This window comes from Microcebus murinus, chromosome 20 (assembly GCF_040939455.1).
Source record: "Microcebus murinus isolate Inina chromosome 20, M.murinus_Inina_mat1.0, whole genome shotgun sequence".
NCBI lineage: Eukaryota > Metazoa > Chordata > Mammalia > Primates > Cheirogaleidae > Microcebus > Microcebus murinus.
Genome location: NC_134123.1, coordinates 8537578 through 8553990, shown reverse-complemented (window position 1 = coordinate 8553990; position 16413 = coordinate 8537578). Strand labels below are relative to the sequence as shown.

Genomic DNA, 16413 nt, shown 5'->3' with positions numbered 1-16413 from the left:
ACGTGGTAACTTCGATTCTCGGTTGCCATCTCTCACACCCCACATGCAGGCTGTGCACCCCCCAAGTGCAATTTGGGGGTGGAATCCAGACGCTACTCTGCCCTTTTGTGTGGGTTTGCTGAGCACAGACTATTGAATTCTCCAGTGCATTGTTCATGATGTGACACCCCTGTCTTAGTGGCCGTGTGACCCCAGGCCAGTGGGATCTGACTTTAGTCCAGTGCCCCAAGTCCATGTGCACCAAGCCCCTCCAGTCTTCCTTCAGCCTCCATTGGCCAAAGCCACTTGTCTTTTGTGATTCTGCTCTCTGGAGCTGGGCTGGGCCTGCACCCCTCTATTGAATGCCATGGGGCTTGGCTGGTCCCTGACCCCCCCACATGGCCTTGCTACACCTTCCTTGGGGTGCTTCCTCTCAAGATCCCCCTTTAACCAAGACTTTCTGTGGCCTCATTGGCTGGCAGGCCCCAAGCACCAGCTCAGATGCCTTGGCTAGTACATTGGTGCCTCCTTGATCAAGTGTCTCTTTGGGACGTGAGCTTTGGTGACCAAATTCTCCCCAGCCCCGCCCATTCTTAGCTTATCTTCTTACCTGCTGCTAAGGTCGCACCATGATCATAGTCAATACACCTCACACAGTACCAGAGCTGTGAAAAAATTCAGGACACGGTGCAAGACCAGGTGTGGCTGGTGAGAGGCAAGCGTTGGGAGGTGAAGTTGGAGAGAGGCTGGTGGTAGATTGCAAACAGTCTTGTAAGCTATGGCCAGAAACTCCAAGGGGAAAGGGGACTTGGGGAGATTTTAACACAGAGGATGGTGATGATCAGATTAATTTTGCTTTAACAAATAGCCTGCTAACTGATGTTTATTGAGCACTTATTATGTGTCAGATAAAAGTTAGCTGGATTGACAGCTAATAATACTAAGTGATCTGGGGGCAATGCAGTGTTATTATGAGTGCTGAGGAACGTAATAAAGTGGAAGTAAAGATTTCGTCCTGTATGTCCTTCCCTAGTCCTAGTATCTCATAGTCCAATATGGAAACCAAATTTGACAAGTAAAATTGTATTCATAACTACGCTGGTAACAGAACAAATGAAAATGATCAACATGGAATGACTCACAAGTGACTCAAGGATTCAGGTGGCAAGAGAGGCAGGGTGGAAGGAGGGCTCCAAGGCACTCCGGGGGGGTATGGGCGGCCGAGGCAGAGGGCAGAGGCTGCGAGGAGGTGAAGCAAACCGCACAGAACCTCACAGGACAGAGAATAAATCAATGACAGCGAGGATCACCGTGCACCCAGCCCACTCTGGGATTCTTAGCTATAATTATAATACCAAATGTAAATGAGCGATTTGAAATTTGTTAACAGAAAGGCTAGGAGCCAGGGGCTTCTGAGTAATACAGCAAGCGCAGAGTAAGCAGCAGCTGTTTTACTGACCCTTTCTAATGACACCCTTTAGTCATCCCTGTATGTTAGAAAGTGTGGACACCCCTCTCCCCCAAAAATAGAAATCATAGACCAGATTACCACCCTCCTAATGATGCATTAGAATAATCTCAGCACTCAGGACCAGAGGGCTCAGGAGCTCTGGGAGAGGATTCTTCACCGGACTGCTGAGCGGTTCTGTGCAGAGGGAAGGTCGGACTTCAGCCAGTTTCCCTGCAGACCTGCCTTCTGTTGAGACGCGGTGTCTGAGCCCGAAAGCCAGGGGACGGCTCTCCAGCCTCGTGGGATGGCTTCTCTGGGTCCCCTCACTGTCTAACTCAGGCGTCTTAATCCTGGAACAGCCTTAGGTTTTGCTCCTGGTCTATTGGATCCTTAATAATGTTGCACCTGGATGCCTTTTTCCAAGTTTCTGCACAGTGCGGTACTAGCCTGAGTATTTTGGTTGGGGATCCTAATGATAGTTATCATCATATTTTATACGTGCTGAGAAATAACTAGTACTAGACATGATGTTGATCACTTAACACGTAGGATCACAGGTGAGACGACAACCCTCTGAGCTAGGCTACAGGTCAGCAAACTTTTCTGTAAAGGGGCAGAGAGTGAATATTTGAGGCTTTGTGAGCACTACGGTCCGGCACAGCCACCCAATTCTGCCATCCTAGTGTGAAAACAGCCACAGATGGCATGTAAAGAAATGAGCATGGGTACGTTTCAATAAAACTTTATTTTATTAAAACAGGTCCAGGGCCACATTGGGCTGTGGGCTATCCTTTGCTGACTCCCGCTCTAGATTTTACTGTTGTGACTTTTGCTTGATCTGCCAGTGTTTCGAATGATGATGAATCTTGGCCTCTTTGATTTTAATATCCTGCATCATAAATTCCAGTGGCTCCTATGGGTAGTTAAAATCACCCAAATCTTGTACACCTTTGTGGCCCAAGGAAAAAATAATTAGTAGCACACAAACTGTTTTCTAGACTAATAAAGTTTCTCCTTTTGGGGCTGGAATCTGGGAAGATAGGTTGTTCCTGTTTTTGTAAGTGACTTGGAATCGCCTTCCTCTTCAACACACCATAGGATGTTGAAAGTGAATTTGGGAGGTGAGTTCGAGAATGTTCAGTCTCCCCAACTCTCAGTAGACATCAAAACCTGGTAGCCAATCTCTAAAATTCACCTTAAACAACTTAACTTCTCCCATCTGGGCTTCAATTGCCCCATCTGCAAAATGGGTGTGATGTATTAAAAACTTCTCTTTGGGATCCATGCCTTTGCAAATGTGGTGACCATTGCTTCTTTGACCAAGCTGCTCTCCTATCTGAGGCTCTGAATTAAAATGATCAAAGGGCAGAAACCAGAAATGCTGGTTAAGAACAGGACAGGGCCCTTGTGTCTCTAGCATAGAGTCTGGTATTTAAGGAGGCCTCAACAAGTGTCTGTTAGATGAGTCCATTCTGGCCAGGGCTGCATTGCCAAGAGCTGGCAATATGGCAGCCCGAGGAGGGCCTGTGTGGCCTTGGTTAGCTTCCCCCAAAGTCCCTCTGGCTCACCAAGCTATGTCTCTGCAAGGACACCCCGGACACAGGCACACTGCTGTTGCTTAGTGCTGGGCACAGAGTTTTGCTGGCCCAAGGCTGTCAAATTCACTTCGATTTTGGCCTCAGCTGGGCTTCATGCTTTCAGAAAAATTTCCCCCACCGCCTTTCACTTGAGCGCCTTGGCAGGGATGCCTCTCCCATTCTGCACGCACAGCCCACTTGATGGGCACAGAGAAATGGGAGAAAGCTCAGGAAAAAAAAAAAAAAAATAACAACCTGACCCCGTCTAAACCTTGGGAAATCTAACAGGGTCTGCATCTCTTTGAAAACTCTAACACAGACATTTCTGGTCGAAGTGAAACCATGCTTTTCATAGAGCACTGGAGACAGCGAAGGCAGCTTTAGTCATACACAGTTAGTTTCAAACTTATGTTGCTGCTCACAGGGAGAAATCAATGTATAGTATATTAAAAACAATCACTGCGGCCCTTAAATGATCCAATAGTTTAGCTTTGAATGCATTTAAGCTAATGGGGGCTTTAATGGCTTCTGACAGATCAGTCCATTGATCAAGGGGCATGTATGAAATACGCTGCCTACTAAACTCTGTTTTGATTTGGAGAAAAGAAAGCTAAACGTCCATGGTAAACACGGCTTGATTGTTCACATGTTCACCAAGATCTCTCTCAGCCTGACCCTGGTCGGGTGCAGGGGAGAGGAGGACAAGGGGAACCCTATATACCTGGTTTGCTTCTTTCCCGACTCTAATCAAGGCGTAATCAACTGGAAATCTCTGTGTGCAGAGTTGGGGGGCAGGGGGAAGGCGGGTGACCAGAGGTCCAGTTTTCTGTGTTGGATGAGTTACGAGCAATAGCTTTAGCTGCTCTGAGAAATTGATTCATCCCTTGTGGGGCTTAGGGGTTTGTAGGTTAACTGTGTTTGCTCCAAAGTGGAACAAACTGAATTCCCTATTTGAAAGGATAACCAGGTTTTTCAGTTGGGGGCAGCAGTTTTTGCAAAGAAATACATGAAAACATGCTCCTTCCATCCATGTGTCCTGGGGCTCCAAGATTATTTTACGAAGTGCTGAACATACCTCGTACTCAGGTTTGGGGTTTCTCCCCAGGTGCATGGAGTCTGAAAAAATTAAAGAGGAGACCTCAACATCACTCAGGGAGGCGATTCCTGTGCAAGAGATGTTTAGATTTCTCCATGCTCTGGCTGCCTACGGTGGCCTGAGAGCCAGCCATATGCCACTCCTGTGTCAGACGGGCCTGGCCCGATCAGAGATAATGAATGCGGAAATTCTTCCATTACCCACCGACATTAAACAGGTTTCACAAATAAGTAATAATAATCCCCCTCCCCAATTGGACTTGTGCAGGACTTTAGCATAGACAAAGCCCTTCCAAATGTTATCCCCTCTTGCTGGCTACACAGTCAGTCATGGTCATTTTTACCTGTGGGGATTGATCTGGCTCGTAGATCTTTTCTTCTTCTCTTGGAGGGTGGGAAGAGTAAGTAGGGTGCGCTTAGAGTTGACACACTAAGGAAGTGATCACCTGTGGTCTGTCATCTTTAACACCCAGCAAGACAGTGCAGAGGAGCTTCGTGCCACAGTCGCTAAGCAAGTGGGTCAGAATTTCCCCAAGCGCACAGGGTCTGGGACCACTGTACTTTTCCTAAATGTCCTGTAGATTGGCCTTGACCCTGTGTCCCCACCTGTAGGGCCCCTTGCTGTCCTGGGCCAGCACTTCCCATCTCTCAGCAGGAAGCCACCGCACTTCCCAGATTAGAAACAAAGGGAAACCCTCACGCCAGAAGCGCTTCATTTGTATTGGTGCCATGTTTCGTCAGTGGCTTTTGTAAAATTGATGAATTTTGTCTAAAGGCAAGTGCAGACAGGCAAACAGATCTGTATCTGCTGTTATCCATTTAGCTTGACACACATGTGCAAAGGAACTATTTTACCTAGACTCTTGCAGGATTGATGAAAAGTAAATGCAAGCCAAGTCACGAGCTGCATCATTGGAAAAGAATCACTGAATCTAATGTGGGAGGTTAATTAATGCTTCCCTCCGCTTGAAATAGACTCACCCTGGTACTTAGACATTCAGAGTCAATAAACAATTGTTGTACACAGATCATCCATTAGAAGGTGACGGCAAGAATTTTTTTAAGCAAATCTAAAATTGCAATGGGTGACCTACTCCGGCTGTAGTAATGGGAGTCCTGAAGCATCATTTTTCATAGTATCTCATTTATAAAAAGTTCCATGCCATCTGCCTGGCAAAAGACGGAAGCCGTGAAGAGCAAATGGGATAATATGGGCTGGGAACATAACATTCTTCTTAAACAAACCACAGCTAGCTTTAGTCTCTCTGAATATTTTGGTCGGGATACCGCCGATAATATTTTTCATCATAATAATTTACATGCATGGGGTGATTATTAAGTGCCAGACATGATGGGAAATCACTTAATATACATGATCGCAGGGGATAGAGCAATCTAATGAGCTAGACATTATCATCAACCCCATTATATAAACAAAGACTGGAGCACAGAGAGGTTAAGGGATTTGCCCGAGTCAATAAGCTACAACTGTCACCGCAGGAAACTGGGTTAATAACGATAGCTAGGACCTCACTAAAGACCTGTGCGTGGTGCCAGGTACTGTGGAAAGCATTTTATGTGCACGTTAACTTTCCGAATCTTCACAACCACCTTAGGTGGTGGATTCCCATTACTCCAATTTTTAGACGAGAGAACAAAGGTTGGAAGGAGCGGGGCAGCCACCGGGTCACACACAGGCCAGGACTCGCACCCAGGGAAGCCTGCAGCCCGAAGTGTCTACTCCCCACTCAGGAAGTGGAAGATTTGGAAGATCCGATGAATGACAGTAGGATGGACAGAGCACAGGGGGCAGAGGGGACTCGTTTCCAATCAAAGGAGGAGGATCTGGGCCTGACATCAGGAAGAACTTGCCCCTGGAAGGTTCTGAGACAGGGGGAGCTAGAACCATCCTGGGAGAATGGGGGCGGGCGGAAGGAAGGATTATGGGAAGGCGCTGCCTGGGAGCCAGGCTGGACATTCCAGGTGTTGGGTGCTGTCGTGCGTCCTTGTCAATGAGAGAAAGGAGAAGTACACCCCGCAGACACTCTCCTGGAGTTCCCAGCCGGCTCTGGAATATACTGGGTGACCCAGGTGGGCAGGTTACTCTCTCCCTGACCGCCACTGGCACCTGCCCGCAGACCCAGCAGCGGCCCCGGGCGCCCTTGCTGTCTTGCAGGAAGTCATTCTTAGCCAGCCCCCCTCCCCTCCCTTCTCATCCCCTTAAACCGCCCGGCTTTCCCTCCAGCCGCAATCATCACTGCACGCCTGGGCCTCCCCCGCCTTTATGGTTGTCAAATTGATTTCACCACCGCGATACCTATGGCTCCCAATGAAACTTAATTAAAAATACCATTTAATCACAAAGTAACAAAGGCAAACTGGATAAACGGCATTACCACTTCGGCGCATTTTAATCCGCACCGCTCCTCTCCATCTGAATCTGTCTGGATGCGAATTGCCTTTTCAAATCAGAATCCCCTTGTCTTCCATGCGCTTGCTTCTGACAGATCTCCAAAATAAACAGTATTTAGCGTGGCATGGATCCAAATGTATGCAATTTGCCCAGTGGTAAAATCAGCCTTAACTAGAGCAGGAAAAAAAAAAAGTTGCATTCGAAAATACCTTCCTCCCCTGGAAACATACAAAAAACCCCCCTACCGAACGTGGGGTCCATTAAACAGGGCCTACAGAATCTCATTTCTAGCATCCCTCGACTCAGTTAGTGATGGATTTAGAAGCTTATTACTAAAATTGTGTCACAAGCGATGCCACGACCCTGCTCTTTTCTTTTATGTCTAGAAAGCTCTCTGGGAATGGATGCTGCCGGGCGCAGGGGTGCTGCCTAGACCGACCGCACGCTGCAAACGGAGGCACCTGCGGGGCTCGCGGGCCATGGTGCCCACCTTCCCCACGAGGGGGGCGTTTCCAGCTGGAAAGCTGCTCCTTCGGACTGAGCCATCTGCTCTCTCGAAGACCCCCTTTTGGAATCCAGACAGGAGCCAGAGTCTAAAGCATGAAAATATCTTATCAAGTTACCCCCGTCCTTCCTGTGTAAAACCTTTCTGTGTTTCTTGGGGCTCCTGAACCGAATCCCGAGGGCTGCTCTGCGGCTGCAGCTGCCCTACCTGCTCCTTGCCGTCTCTGCTCTGGCCACTGGGCCCTTTCTCTTCCTTGGGCACCCCTACCAAGCGCTCTCCTGCCTCGGCCCCCCTATCCCTGTCCTGGAAATCTCTTCCTTCCACCTCCATTCTCCTGATCTAGGTCCCTTGGCCCCTCACCCAGTTGGTTCCCGTCCTGGCACTTACCGCCATACAAAATGATCTCGTCATTTATTTGCTGGGTGCTATCTGTTTCCCCACGGCGGGGTAAGTGCCTGTTTTGGCCACTGCATACCCCTGGGCGCCCACTGGCCGGGGAGCCCCTTGAGGGCTGTGATCTGTCCTTGGATCTGAGCTGCAGTAGGCGCCAGGAAAGGTTTGCAGGAGGGAGGAAGAGAGGGAGGTCACCGGTGCCTGGGTGCAGAGGGATGTCTTAGGTCACTTTTCTCAGGATAGCAGGGACCTGAGGCGACTGCAGGGAAGCGTGGCAGGAACGCAGGTGGGGGCTGCCGCCCATGCCAGGCCATCCCAGGATCAAGGCTGCCCTGGCCCCTCGGCCACACACGTGGGGGGAGGGGGCAATTTCTGGACCAGTGTTCCCAGTGACGTCCTTGCCCCGTTCGCAGGGGACAAACGGGCCTTCCCTTGACCTTGCAGGATGTGAGTGGATTGTCACTGCCCCACCAGCCGCCTTTTTATTGTCTCTTGCCCTCCTCCTTCTTCTTCCCACCTGAAACCTCCCCGGAGAGCACATGTGATCCTCAGACACACGGCGCTCATGCTCACGGGAGGCCACCAGGTCTTCTGAGAAAACGCGATCTCATCTTTTGGACTCACTTAAGGTAGCGGCTTCTCCAACCTTGCTGTTGGTCACCTGGCTCCACCTGGCCCATCCACTGCTGGGCAAGGAAGAAATCAGCAGAACCTCTCTCGGTTTCTTATCTCATCCTTTTAATGTCTTTATTGTGTGGGAACACTTTCTGATGCACACGACAGTGGTACAAGCTGTGCGTGAATGCAGTTGGAGAGTGATACGCAGACACGGAGGTGAGCGCTACACATGATTTATTTCTACTGCAGGGGTGCGAGCAAGCAGGTTCGCAGAGCGCGGACACGCAGGGCGGAGCGGTCAGGTCTGCGGGAAGCGGCACGGGGGAGTGGCAGCGCCGGGGCAAACGGAGGAGGGTCCGCGCCCCACCTCGGAGCAGGAAGACGCTACTCGGCGCGTGGCCACGCTAAGACGGAGGCCTAGGACTGCTAGGTGTTCCGGATTCTAAAGAGAACACGCACGTTTACATTTTATGTGAACTCTCCCAATTTTTCAATACTGGCACCTACTGAAATACGACAAAGAACAGACATCCTGGGGGTTAAACGACACACTGGGCTGGATGGCCTGTGGGTGCCCAACCTGTGATTTCCACGCGCCGCTCGCCCCTTACCTATGTCATTTCATCTCTGTAACAACCCTGTGAGGTAGGGCCTCACCTCTCTCTTACTGATGAGGAAATCGAGGTCCAAAGACATCAGGGAGTTAATCCAAGGTCTGAGAGACTCGAGTGTCAACAGGATGGGGCCCTGGCTGCTTTGTGGAACACGACTTTTCTGTGGCTGTCACCTCCCTGGCGATGGGCGCGTACCTTGAACCACTGAGATTCTGATGGCAGGAAAGGGTTTGGTCTCAGCGCACCTGTCAGTGGGCACAGGCTCTTCAGCTGCTGAACTACTGAGAATAGTTACAAGAGAAGGCAACAGGCCGGGGGAGGGGCTCACCATTCTCAAGATTTCTGGGGATACCAAGGGACAGGAGCCAGGCCAGAAAGGGGGAGATGTGTGAATGGCACCAAAACTGGCACAGGGATTGAGAAAAGAAGAAAACATCTACACCCAGGTCAGCGTACTGGTATATAATAACACTAATATTCACTGGGCATTTAATTACGTGCCAGAAAGGGTTCTAAGTCTGTACTAGATCACCTCACTTAAACTTCACCTTGGGAGTTGGTGCCTTTAGTGTAGCCCCATTATGCAGATGAGGAAACTGAGGAACAACAACGTGTCAAAGGTCACAGAAGCTAGTGGGAGTCTTCATCCAGGCGCTCTAAAGCCAGAGCCCAGATTTTAACTTCTAATCTCCATTGTCTCTCCGACGTCCCAATGTCACCAGGGTGGGGCACTGGGCTCTCTAAGCCTCGAGTCCAGCCGTCATCACATGTGAATGGGGCATTTATAGAAAAACTATACTGTGCTGGTTAAATCCACGGAGCAACGGAAAGGGGGCTGCCTCTTTCATTAGATCTGGGAACCCCCTAAAGACAGGACACCGACTTTATTTGAATTGTCAACTCCGCCTTATTCCTGTGTGCACAGTGTAGGATTCCTAACTCACACTGAGACTCAGGCACATCTTAGAGAAGGGAAAGAGGCTGCTCTTCCGTGAGCTATTTCTCTTTTAGTTTCTCCTACAGGGATAGAGAGTATAGAGAATTGGAAAAGAAGAGTTTCAAGTCAAGGCTAAGTGAATAAAAAAAAAGAGAGAGAGAGAGAGAGAGAATTGGGAAAAAGAATTCCTGCTTTCAGACTTTTTATAGAAGCATTGTCTAACAGAACTTTCTATCATGATGAAACTTTTCTACATCTGTGCTGTCCAATATGGTCGTCACTAGCTATATGTGGCTATTAAGCACTTGAAATGTGGCTAGGACAACCGAGGAACAGAATTTTTAATTAAAACTGAAACTGAATTTAAATTTAAGTAGCCACAGCTAGCTAGTGGCTACCATTGCACAGCGCGGCTTCTAGAGGGTGTGGTGAGAAGCTGGGATGGATGTTCCTAGTTCTGTCTTTCCCCAGATGACTGGTCCACTCTAGAGTCTCTGAAAAAGCTTGGGAAGGAGGAAGGTAGGTTAGGTTTTGTCACGCGCTGGGCTCATCCCTGTGGCTTTCCTTGGCCCTTGGTGGCTGACTGGCTCACATTAAAAAATCCAAGTGGGGAAGTGTTTTTGGAGGAAAATTCTTGTGTAATACCAAATCAGACTATAAGACTGTGCCATATTTAAACAGTTAAAAATTCACGGGCTCCATTCCCTGGCTGTTTCCAACTGGGACCCAGGTGCCACAATCTAAGGACCAAGAGAAGTCTACACCGCCCTCACCCAAGCCCATGACAAGGTTGCAGGAGAAAAGCCAAAGACATATTCTTCTCCTCCACCTAAGACTTGTGCTCCTTCTAGGGCTTGGCTTCCAGGAGCTGACCTCTGAGTTCTGAGACAACGTCTGTGAGATCGAACGGCAGAGGCATCGAAGGGTCCTCCTTTTCCCAGTATGGCCGGCATTCTGGCTTCTGATCCACGGGCAGCGTTCGGGCAATTCGACACTGGCACCTGGAAGAGGAAGAATGGGTAATTAATCCATGGGAGGAAACTCCTAGAAGACTCGGGCCCATGGGACACTGGAGCCACACTGGCCACTGCTTCAAGAACAATCCTCTGCGGTGCAGGGTGTGGTGATGGTGGGAGCGAGTTTGCAAGGCAGAAAGCAGGTATTTACAAGAAAGAAGAATTGTTCCTTCATGGTGCTGGGACTTGCTGTTTTTTTCAATCCCCAGACTTGCATTATCTCCAGTGGCTTTGCAGAAGCCAATCATCGGGGAAATTCAGTTACTCTGCCTTTAAAATGGTGAATTATTTTTTCATTATCTCAACTGTTATTTAAAGTGTGTGATTAAGCCATTATCAGATTTGAATGTTTGTGGGATTTCGATGTATTACTAGATTACTGGGAAAGATTAAATTGAATTTACTGCATTAAAACGTCCAAGAATAGATTAAACAATATTACAGACCAGGATTGACTTTGGAGATCCTGGAGATTTACAAGTGTCCCAGCTTGCTGTGCTCGGAAAAAGGCACTCCAAGGAGAGACCGATTTATAAGGATATATGCAAATAGAGGTTAATAATCATTTCCGCTGATGAAGAGGTGGGGAAAACTTCCACAAAATTAAATTAAGAGGCTAGCAAGAGTTAGTCCCTAAGGAAAACACTTAAATCACGGTTTTTATTAAATGGATTATTCATCAATAGTAGGGAAATTAATTATCATATGCAGCTAAATTATAGCCTCATAGGAAAAAAATTGGGGCAACATTATCACACCTTCGCATCTACCTCTCAGAGAGGCCGGCTTATTTAAAAGTGGTCTGGGAAAGCTCAGTGGCTTTAGCTTTATTTATCTGAAAAATGAAGATCAGAGAGAAGAAACCAAATTGCAATAAAGAATGAACAATTTCTCTACGCTCTTGGAGCACACGGCAGGGAAAGTGTGTGCACCAAAAAACAAGTACCCTGAGTACATTGGGAAGAGGCACACGGTCCCTCCCACCCACGCCCTCTCTGCATCTTTCTCTGTATCAATTAAAAACTGGTCGGAGCCATTATTCGTCTTTTGCCTGTGTAGGAATGACCACAAATAGATCAAACGATGGACTATCCCGGCCCCATTTCCAGGCCGGGAGAGTAGGTTCCTAACTCAAAGACATCTTCTTCTCTGGGGAATTATTAATGGCAAAGGAATCCCCACGGGAAAACATACTTCAACTTTACACCTATTTTCGCATGTGGTTAATTGCTATACCGGCATCCTATGCACTCAATCCATCGTACATTACACATAACATTCCAATATATCTTCAGCTCTCCGCACCAGGCCCTGATAATAGCGTCTGTTAACATGCACTAAGTACTATTATGTAGCACATCACTTCATAAATAATAAGATTAGCTGACCTCGGGGCCCCAAGAAGAGTAATGTGTTTAAATGTTCTCATTATTTATTTAAAACAAGAATTAAAGCAACAGAAGCTGCTTTTGACAATCCTCTTAGCATAAATATTAAACTGTTTGCTCTGATAAGCGACACTCTGCACTGAAGAACAGAGGGCGTGTTCTGCAGACTACTTAATAATAGGTGCTTGAGACTGTCGCTTGCTGCCGTGGTTCCGAGGGTGCATTGCCGCAGTTCTAGAGACGGTCTCTAAACCACTTGAAAGGGATGAGGGGGAAATTAATATTCAAGGGAAGCTGCGACTAATTACAAAGGAACTCTGCAAGGCTTTTTAAATTGTGCTTTCTCTCTGCCTCGGAATCCTAGAGTAATGCTCAATTTACTGGGTAGGGAAAGTAATTCCAAATTGAGCATTTCAATCTCACAGTGGATAAATTATCCGTGCGCACATTATCCTGGCTGGCAGATTAAAGGGCTATGATAAGTGTCGATCCACCTAGAATATCATATGGTTTGTAAAAAGTCAATAGAGATGCTTTTTCACCTGTCAAATGGGTTTTGCCTCCTCACTTTGAGAAAGTGTATTAAAAATATTCAAACCTGCTGCAGAGGTTTGCTTAATGCTGCATTGTACAAGCTTCCCAAGTCCGCTGGCTTTTCTTTTGGGCAAAGCTGTTTTTTTTTTTTTTTTTTTTTTAAACAGGTAGTGTGTGTTGCACAAAGCTGTTGTTGCACGGTGCTCTGCCATTGTTCTTCTCATCAGAGGGCCGGCTGGTGTGGCACCAGCCCCTTTGGACACAGGCCCTGATAGGCGAGGAGCTGCGTGTGTTCGCTGCTCCGCCTGGGCTGGGAGTAGAACCCTTTGCTGGGCTTCTTCAGAGCCTTGATTCAAAGATTTCAAGATTGCTTCAAAACCTTTCCTTTAATGCCCAGTGCCCTTGCTGATTTCAAACAGAGACAGGGCCCAGAAGACGGCTCTTTGTTGGAGGTGATGGGAAAGGACAGGCACCCCCAACTCAAATTATATCGTCTGAGTCAGCATCGTGCCAGACTGTCGAACTGAAAAATACAAGGTTGGGAGTTACTTGAAGGCACGTCCCCGCTAGGTGTTCACTTCTCTTGCTCACGTCACTCATTCTGTTTTCTTGGGTCTCAGTTTCCGAAGACGGTGAGGGAGAGGGATTGCAGTGCAGTGGTTAAGAGTGTGTTCTCTGGACTCGTGGTGCTGCTACTTTCCAAGGGCATGACATCTTGGGCAGGTCCCTTTACCTTGCTGACCCCCCGTTTCTTGTCTGTCAAGTAGTGATGATGATGATGATGATAACAACAGTACCTTACTTATGGGGTTGATGTGAAGATTGAATGAATTAACACAGAGAAAGTACTTAGGACACTGCCTGGCACATAGCAAGTGCTCAATAAATATTAAACATTTTCACTATTGTCACTTCTACTGTGAGTCCCAGTGACAGAAGGGAGATGCCAACAAGAGTGCTGCCTGTCACAGCCGGGCAGTCTCCTCCCCCCGCACTGACTGGGTGGGCAGCCGGACGGATTCTTTCTGGGGGAAGCACTGGAGATACAGGCGCAGCTCTCTCTGGCTTGAATCAAGCTGAGCCTACAGCTGAACGCCATCACACTGTGACATTCCAGGACCCTGATGCTTATGTATTCAGCTGCTACAGCTTTCCAGGGACAGGCTAGAACATTCAGATTCAGAAAGGATCGGCAGTTGTTCCTGAAGACCTAGCATTAATAAAAGGCACTGTTGTCGGGCCTTCTAAATGGTGGTTGTTTGAGATTGATTTGGCATGTGTAGCACATACTCTACAGTCCCTTGCAAAATAAAGGGGTCCCAAGTTGTTTTAAGAACTATTTCAGGAACACTGATTGTGGTGGACTTTTGTTGTCTGATATCTATTCCCATAACTCCCACGAGCAGGATTCTAATTTACCTATGGGAAATTCGTCCCTTTCCCATGCTCTGTGACTTCGTTTTGGGGGGACTGGCTCCACCTCTATAGCCTGGGGAGAGCCCTGAATGACCCTCGCTGGTCAGCACTGAACCCTCTTCCAGCCACAGGGAGTGGTTTAGGGGGAGGCACATGACCCAATCTGGGGCAAAATCAAGAGGCTGGTACGGGAGCTACAAGAAAAGACTTTCTTCTCTCCTGGTCTGTGAACCATTATCCTATGTGCGACGCGGAGCTGCCATCATCATTTTGCTGTCATGCAGCAAGGGGCTCAGGCCTGGGCGACACTGTTTGAGTAGCTGGGTCAAGCCTTACTTGAAGCTGGCTACGCTTAGTCTAGTCGGTTTCATACACCTTTTTTGTTTGAGTTAGGTTTTCCTGTTGCTTGCAACCCAAAGAATCCTAGCTGACATGCTGGCCATGCTGACATGCTGGCCATGCTTCCTATGTCTCAGTTACTTCCTGCCTTTCACAACATCCACTGCCACACTGCCTGTGTCATGTGGACACAGACGGTCCTCTCCCCAATCGGGGACATCGCTGTTGACTGATTCAGTGTAGAGTGTGCAGAGACCACCTGGACATGAAAGCATGAGAGCAATGGAGTTTGGTTTTGGTTCAAACAGTATTTCTATTTGGGACAAATTTCTACCCAGAAAACAAGGGGACTGCTAGTGCCACTGGCCTTTGCATGAAAATAAGCCAGTTTTTATGACTAGAAATGGATGATCTTGCTAATCAAAGAAAATTAAAAAAGATTCCCTTAACTCAGTGTCATTCCCAAGTCCTACCTGAACCCAGCTAAACTGTGAGAAAGTTAGTTTCCCCTTTCAATCTTGTCCTCTCTAATCCTATTCTAAAGAAAACCCCTATTTTTTCAATGCATCTTGGGTTAGCAAATAAACTTGGACGTATTCAGAAAATACTGCCCCATTTCATGAAGCAGTTCAAAGGGAGCAAGGAAAAATAATACATATATATATATATATACACTTCATCTCTCTCTTTCTCTCTCCCCTAAATCCACATTATTCTGACTCCAAGAACTCTATCAGCCACCCCCTCAAACTCTCTGCGACTTCGAAACGGATCTCCATGGATGACCTAGTGATGTAACAGGAAGCAACTGACAGGTGTCACGCTGGCTGGCTGTTAGCAGATTGTCCAGAGGTCCCCACCCCCAAGGTGTAACTCACACGGGGCCTCCCTGCCCCGCTGATTTCCCCAGGGCTGCACTTGCATTTGGATGATCGGACTTGCAGCTACATTAGCGAACGGGGGCCGCCATGCTAAAATTAACCACTTTAGCTAAAGTGTGTGTTAATTATGGGTATGCAAGCAGTCAATAAAAGGTTAATGCAAAAGTCAAAGGATAAATTTCTTCCCTTATTGCATCACTTCACAGACTAAATGACTAACATTATACTTTGTGTTTTTAATCAATAGGTTTTACTGTAATGTGCTGGCCATTGATTTTAAGAAAACATATACGGTCTTCTTCCTTGTCCCTAAATTCTGCAACAAATAAAGAAGGACAGGTAACATTTCCATTACTCTCAATGAAATGATAATGCAAGACTTCAGGAGAAATGGTTTCTGCTAAAAGATTCATCAGGATAAGCAAGCATAGACACACAAACTAGAACTTGATGGAGAAATATTACCAAGCCCAGGCCATTGAAGAGATAAGAGAAATGAACCCCTGAAAGAGAATTCTCTAATGGGAAAGAGAGCAACTCCTGATTAAAATAACAATTACGGTTTGTACTGTGTTTAAGCGTCCCGGAGAATTCTGACACACAGCACTGTCTTTTACTTTCACAACAGCCTGGGAGAGATGGCAGAGGCAGGTCCTTTGATGCCTATTTTGAGCAAGGGCTGTCTTCCCCAACCACGACAGGAGCTCGGGCTGGGGCAGACTCCTGGACATCTGGCTAGCTGCCCTTTTCACTACACTCCATCTTTTTTATGGATTTCCATTTGGACTAAAATGGATCCTGTCCATCGACTATTTAGCTATTCTTGTCAAATTTAGATATTCAGGACATTCTAAACCATTTCAGGGGAAATAAGGAAGCAAATGTTTTCTAGTTTCTAGAAGGACTGTTATATGTTATAATATTATGGCAGGTGGACAACAAAACTTATTTTTCTTCTTTTCATTTGAATGACTTCCAGGTTCTTACAGCATGAGCTTCTGTAGTCTCTAGAAATAAAAGATACATGTCCAGCTGCTAAGGGCATAAACTATCTCTAATTATATTCCCTGGGTGACCTTAAGAAAAATACCTCAACCTCTTCGTTTCCGCAACTATCACAGTGAAGTTAATGCTTCTCTGCTCCACTGGGTTATGTGATGATAAAATCAAATGATGTATATAAAAGCCCTCTAAAATATGTAAAGTACCACATAAATGTATAATTATGCCTCAATATCCCTTTTCTTGTATGATACAA

At 47.1% G+C, this 16413-nt stretch overlaps 1 protein-coding gene across 1 annotated transcript in view; it reads right to left on the bottom strand.

Annotated features, from left to right (window-relative positions):
* Positions 1–8247: 8247 nt before the first annotated feature.
* Positions 8248–16413, bottom strand: part of FTO (FTO alpha-ketoglutarate dependent dioxygenase) — a 365665-nt gene continuing 357499 nt past the window's right edge. Inside the window, exon 9 of the mRNA XM_012772616.2 lies at positions 8248–10582. Coding sequence (XP_012628070.1) covers positions 10429–10582 — 154 coding nt within the window. The 3' untranslated portion in view covers positions 8248–10428. The remainder of the gene's footprint in view (positions 10583–16413) is intronic.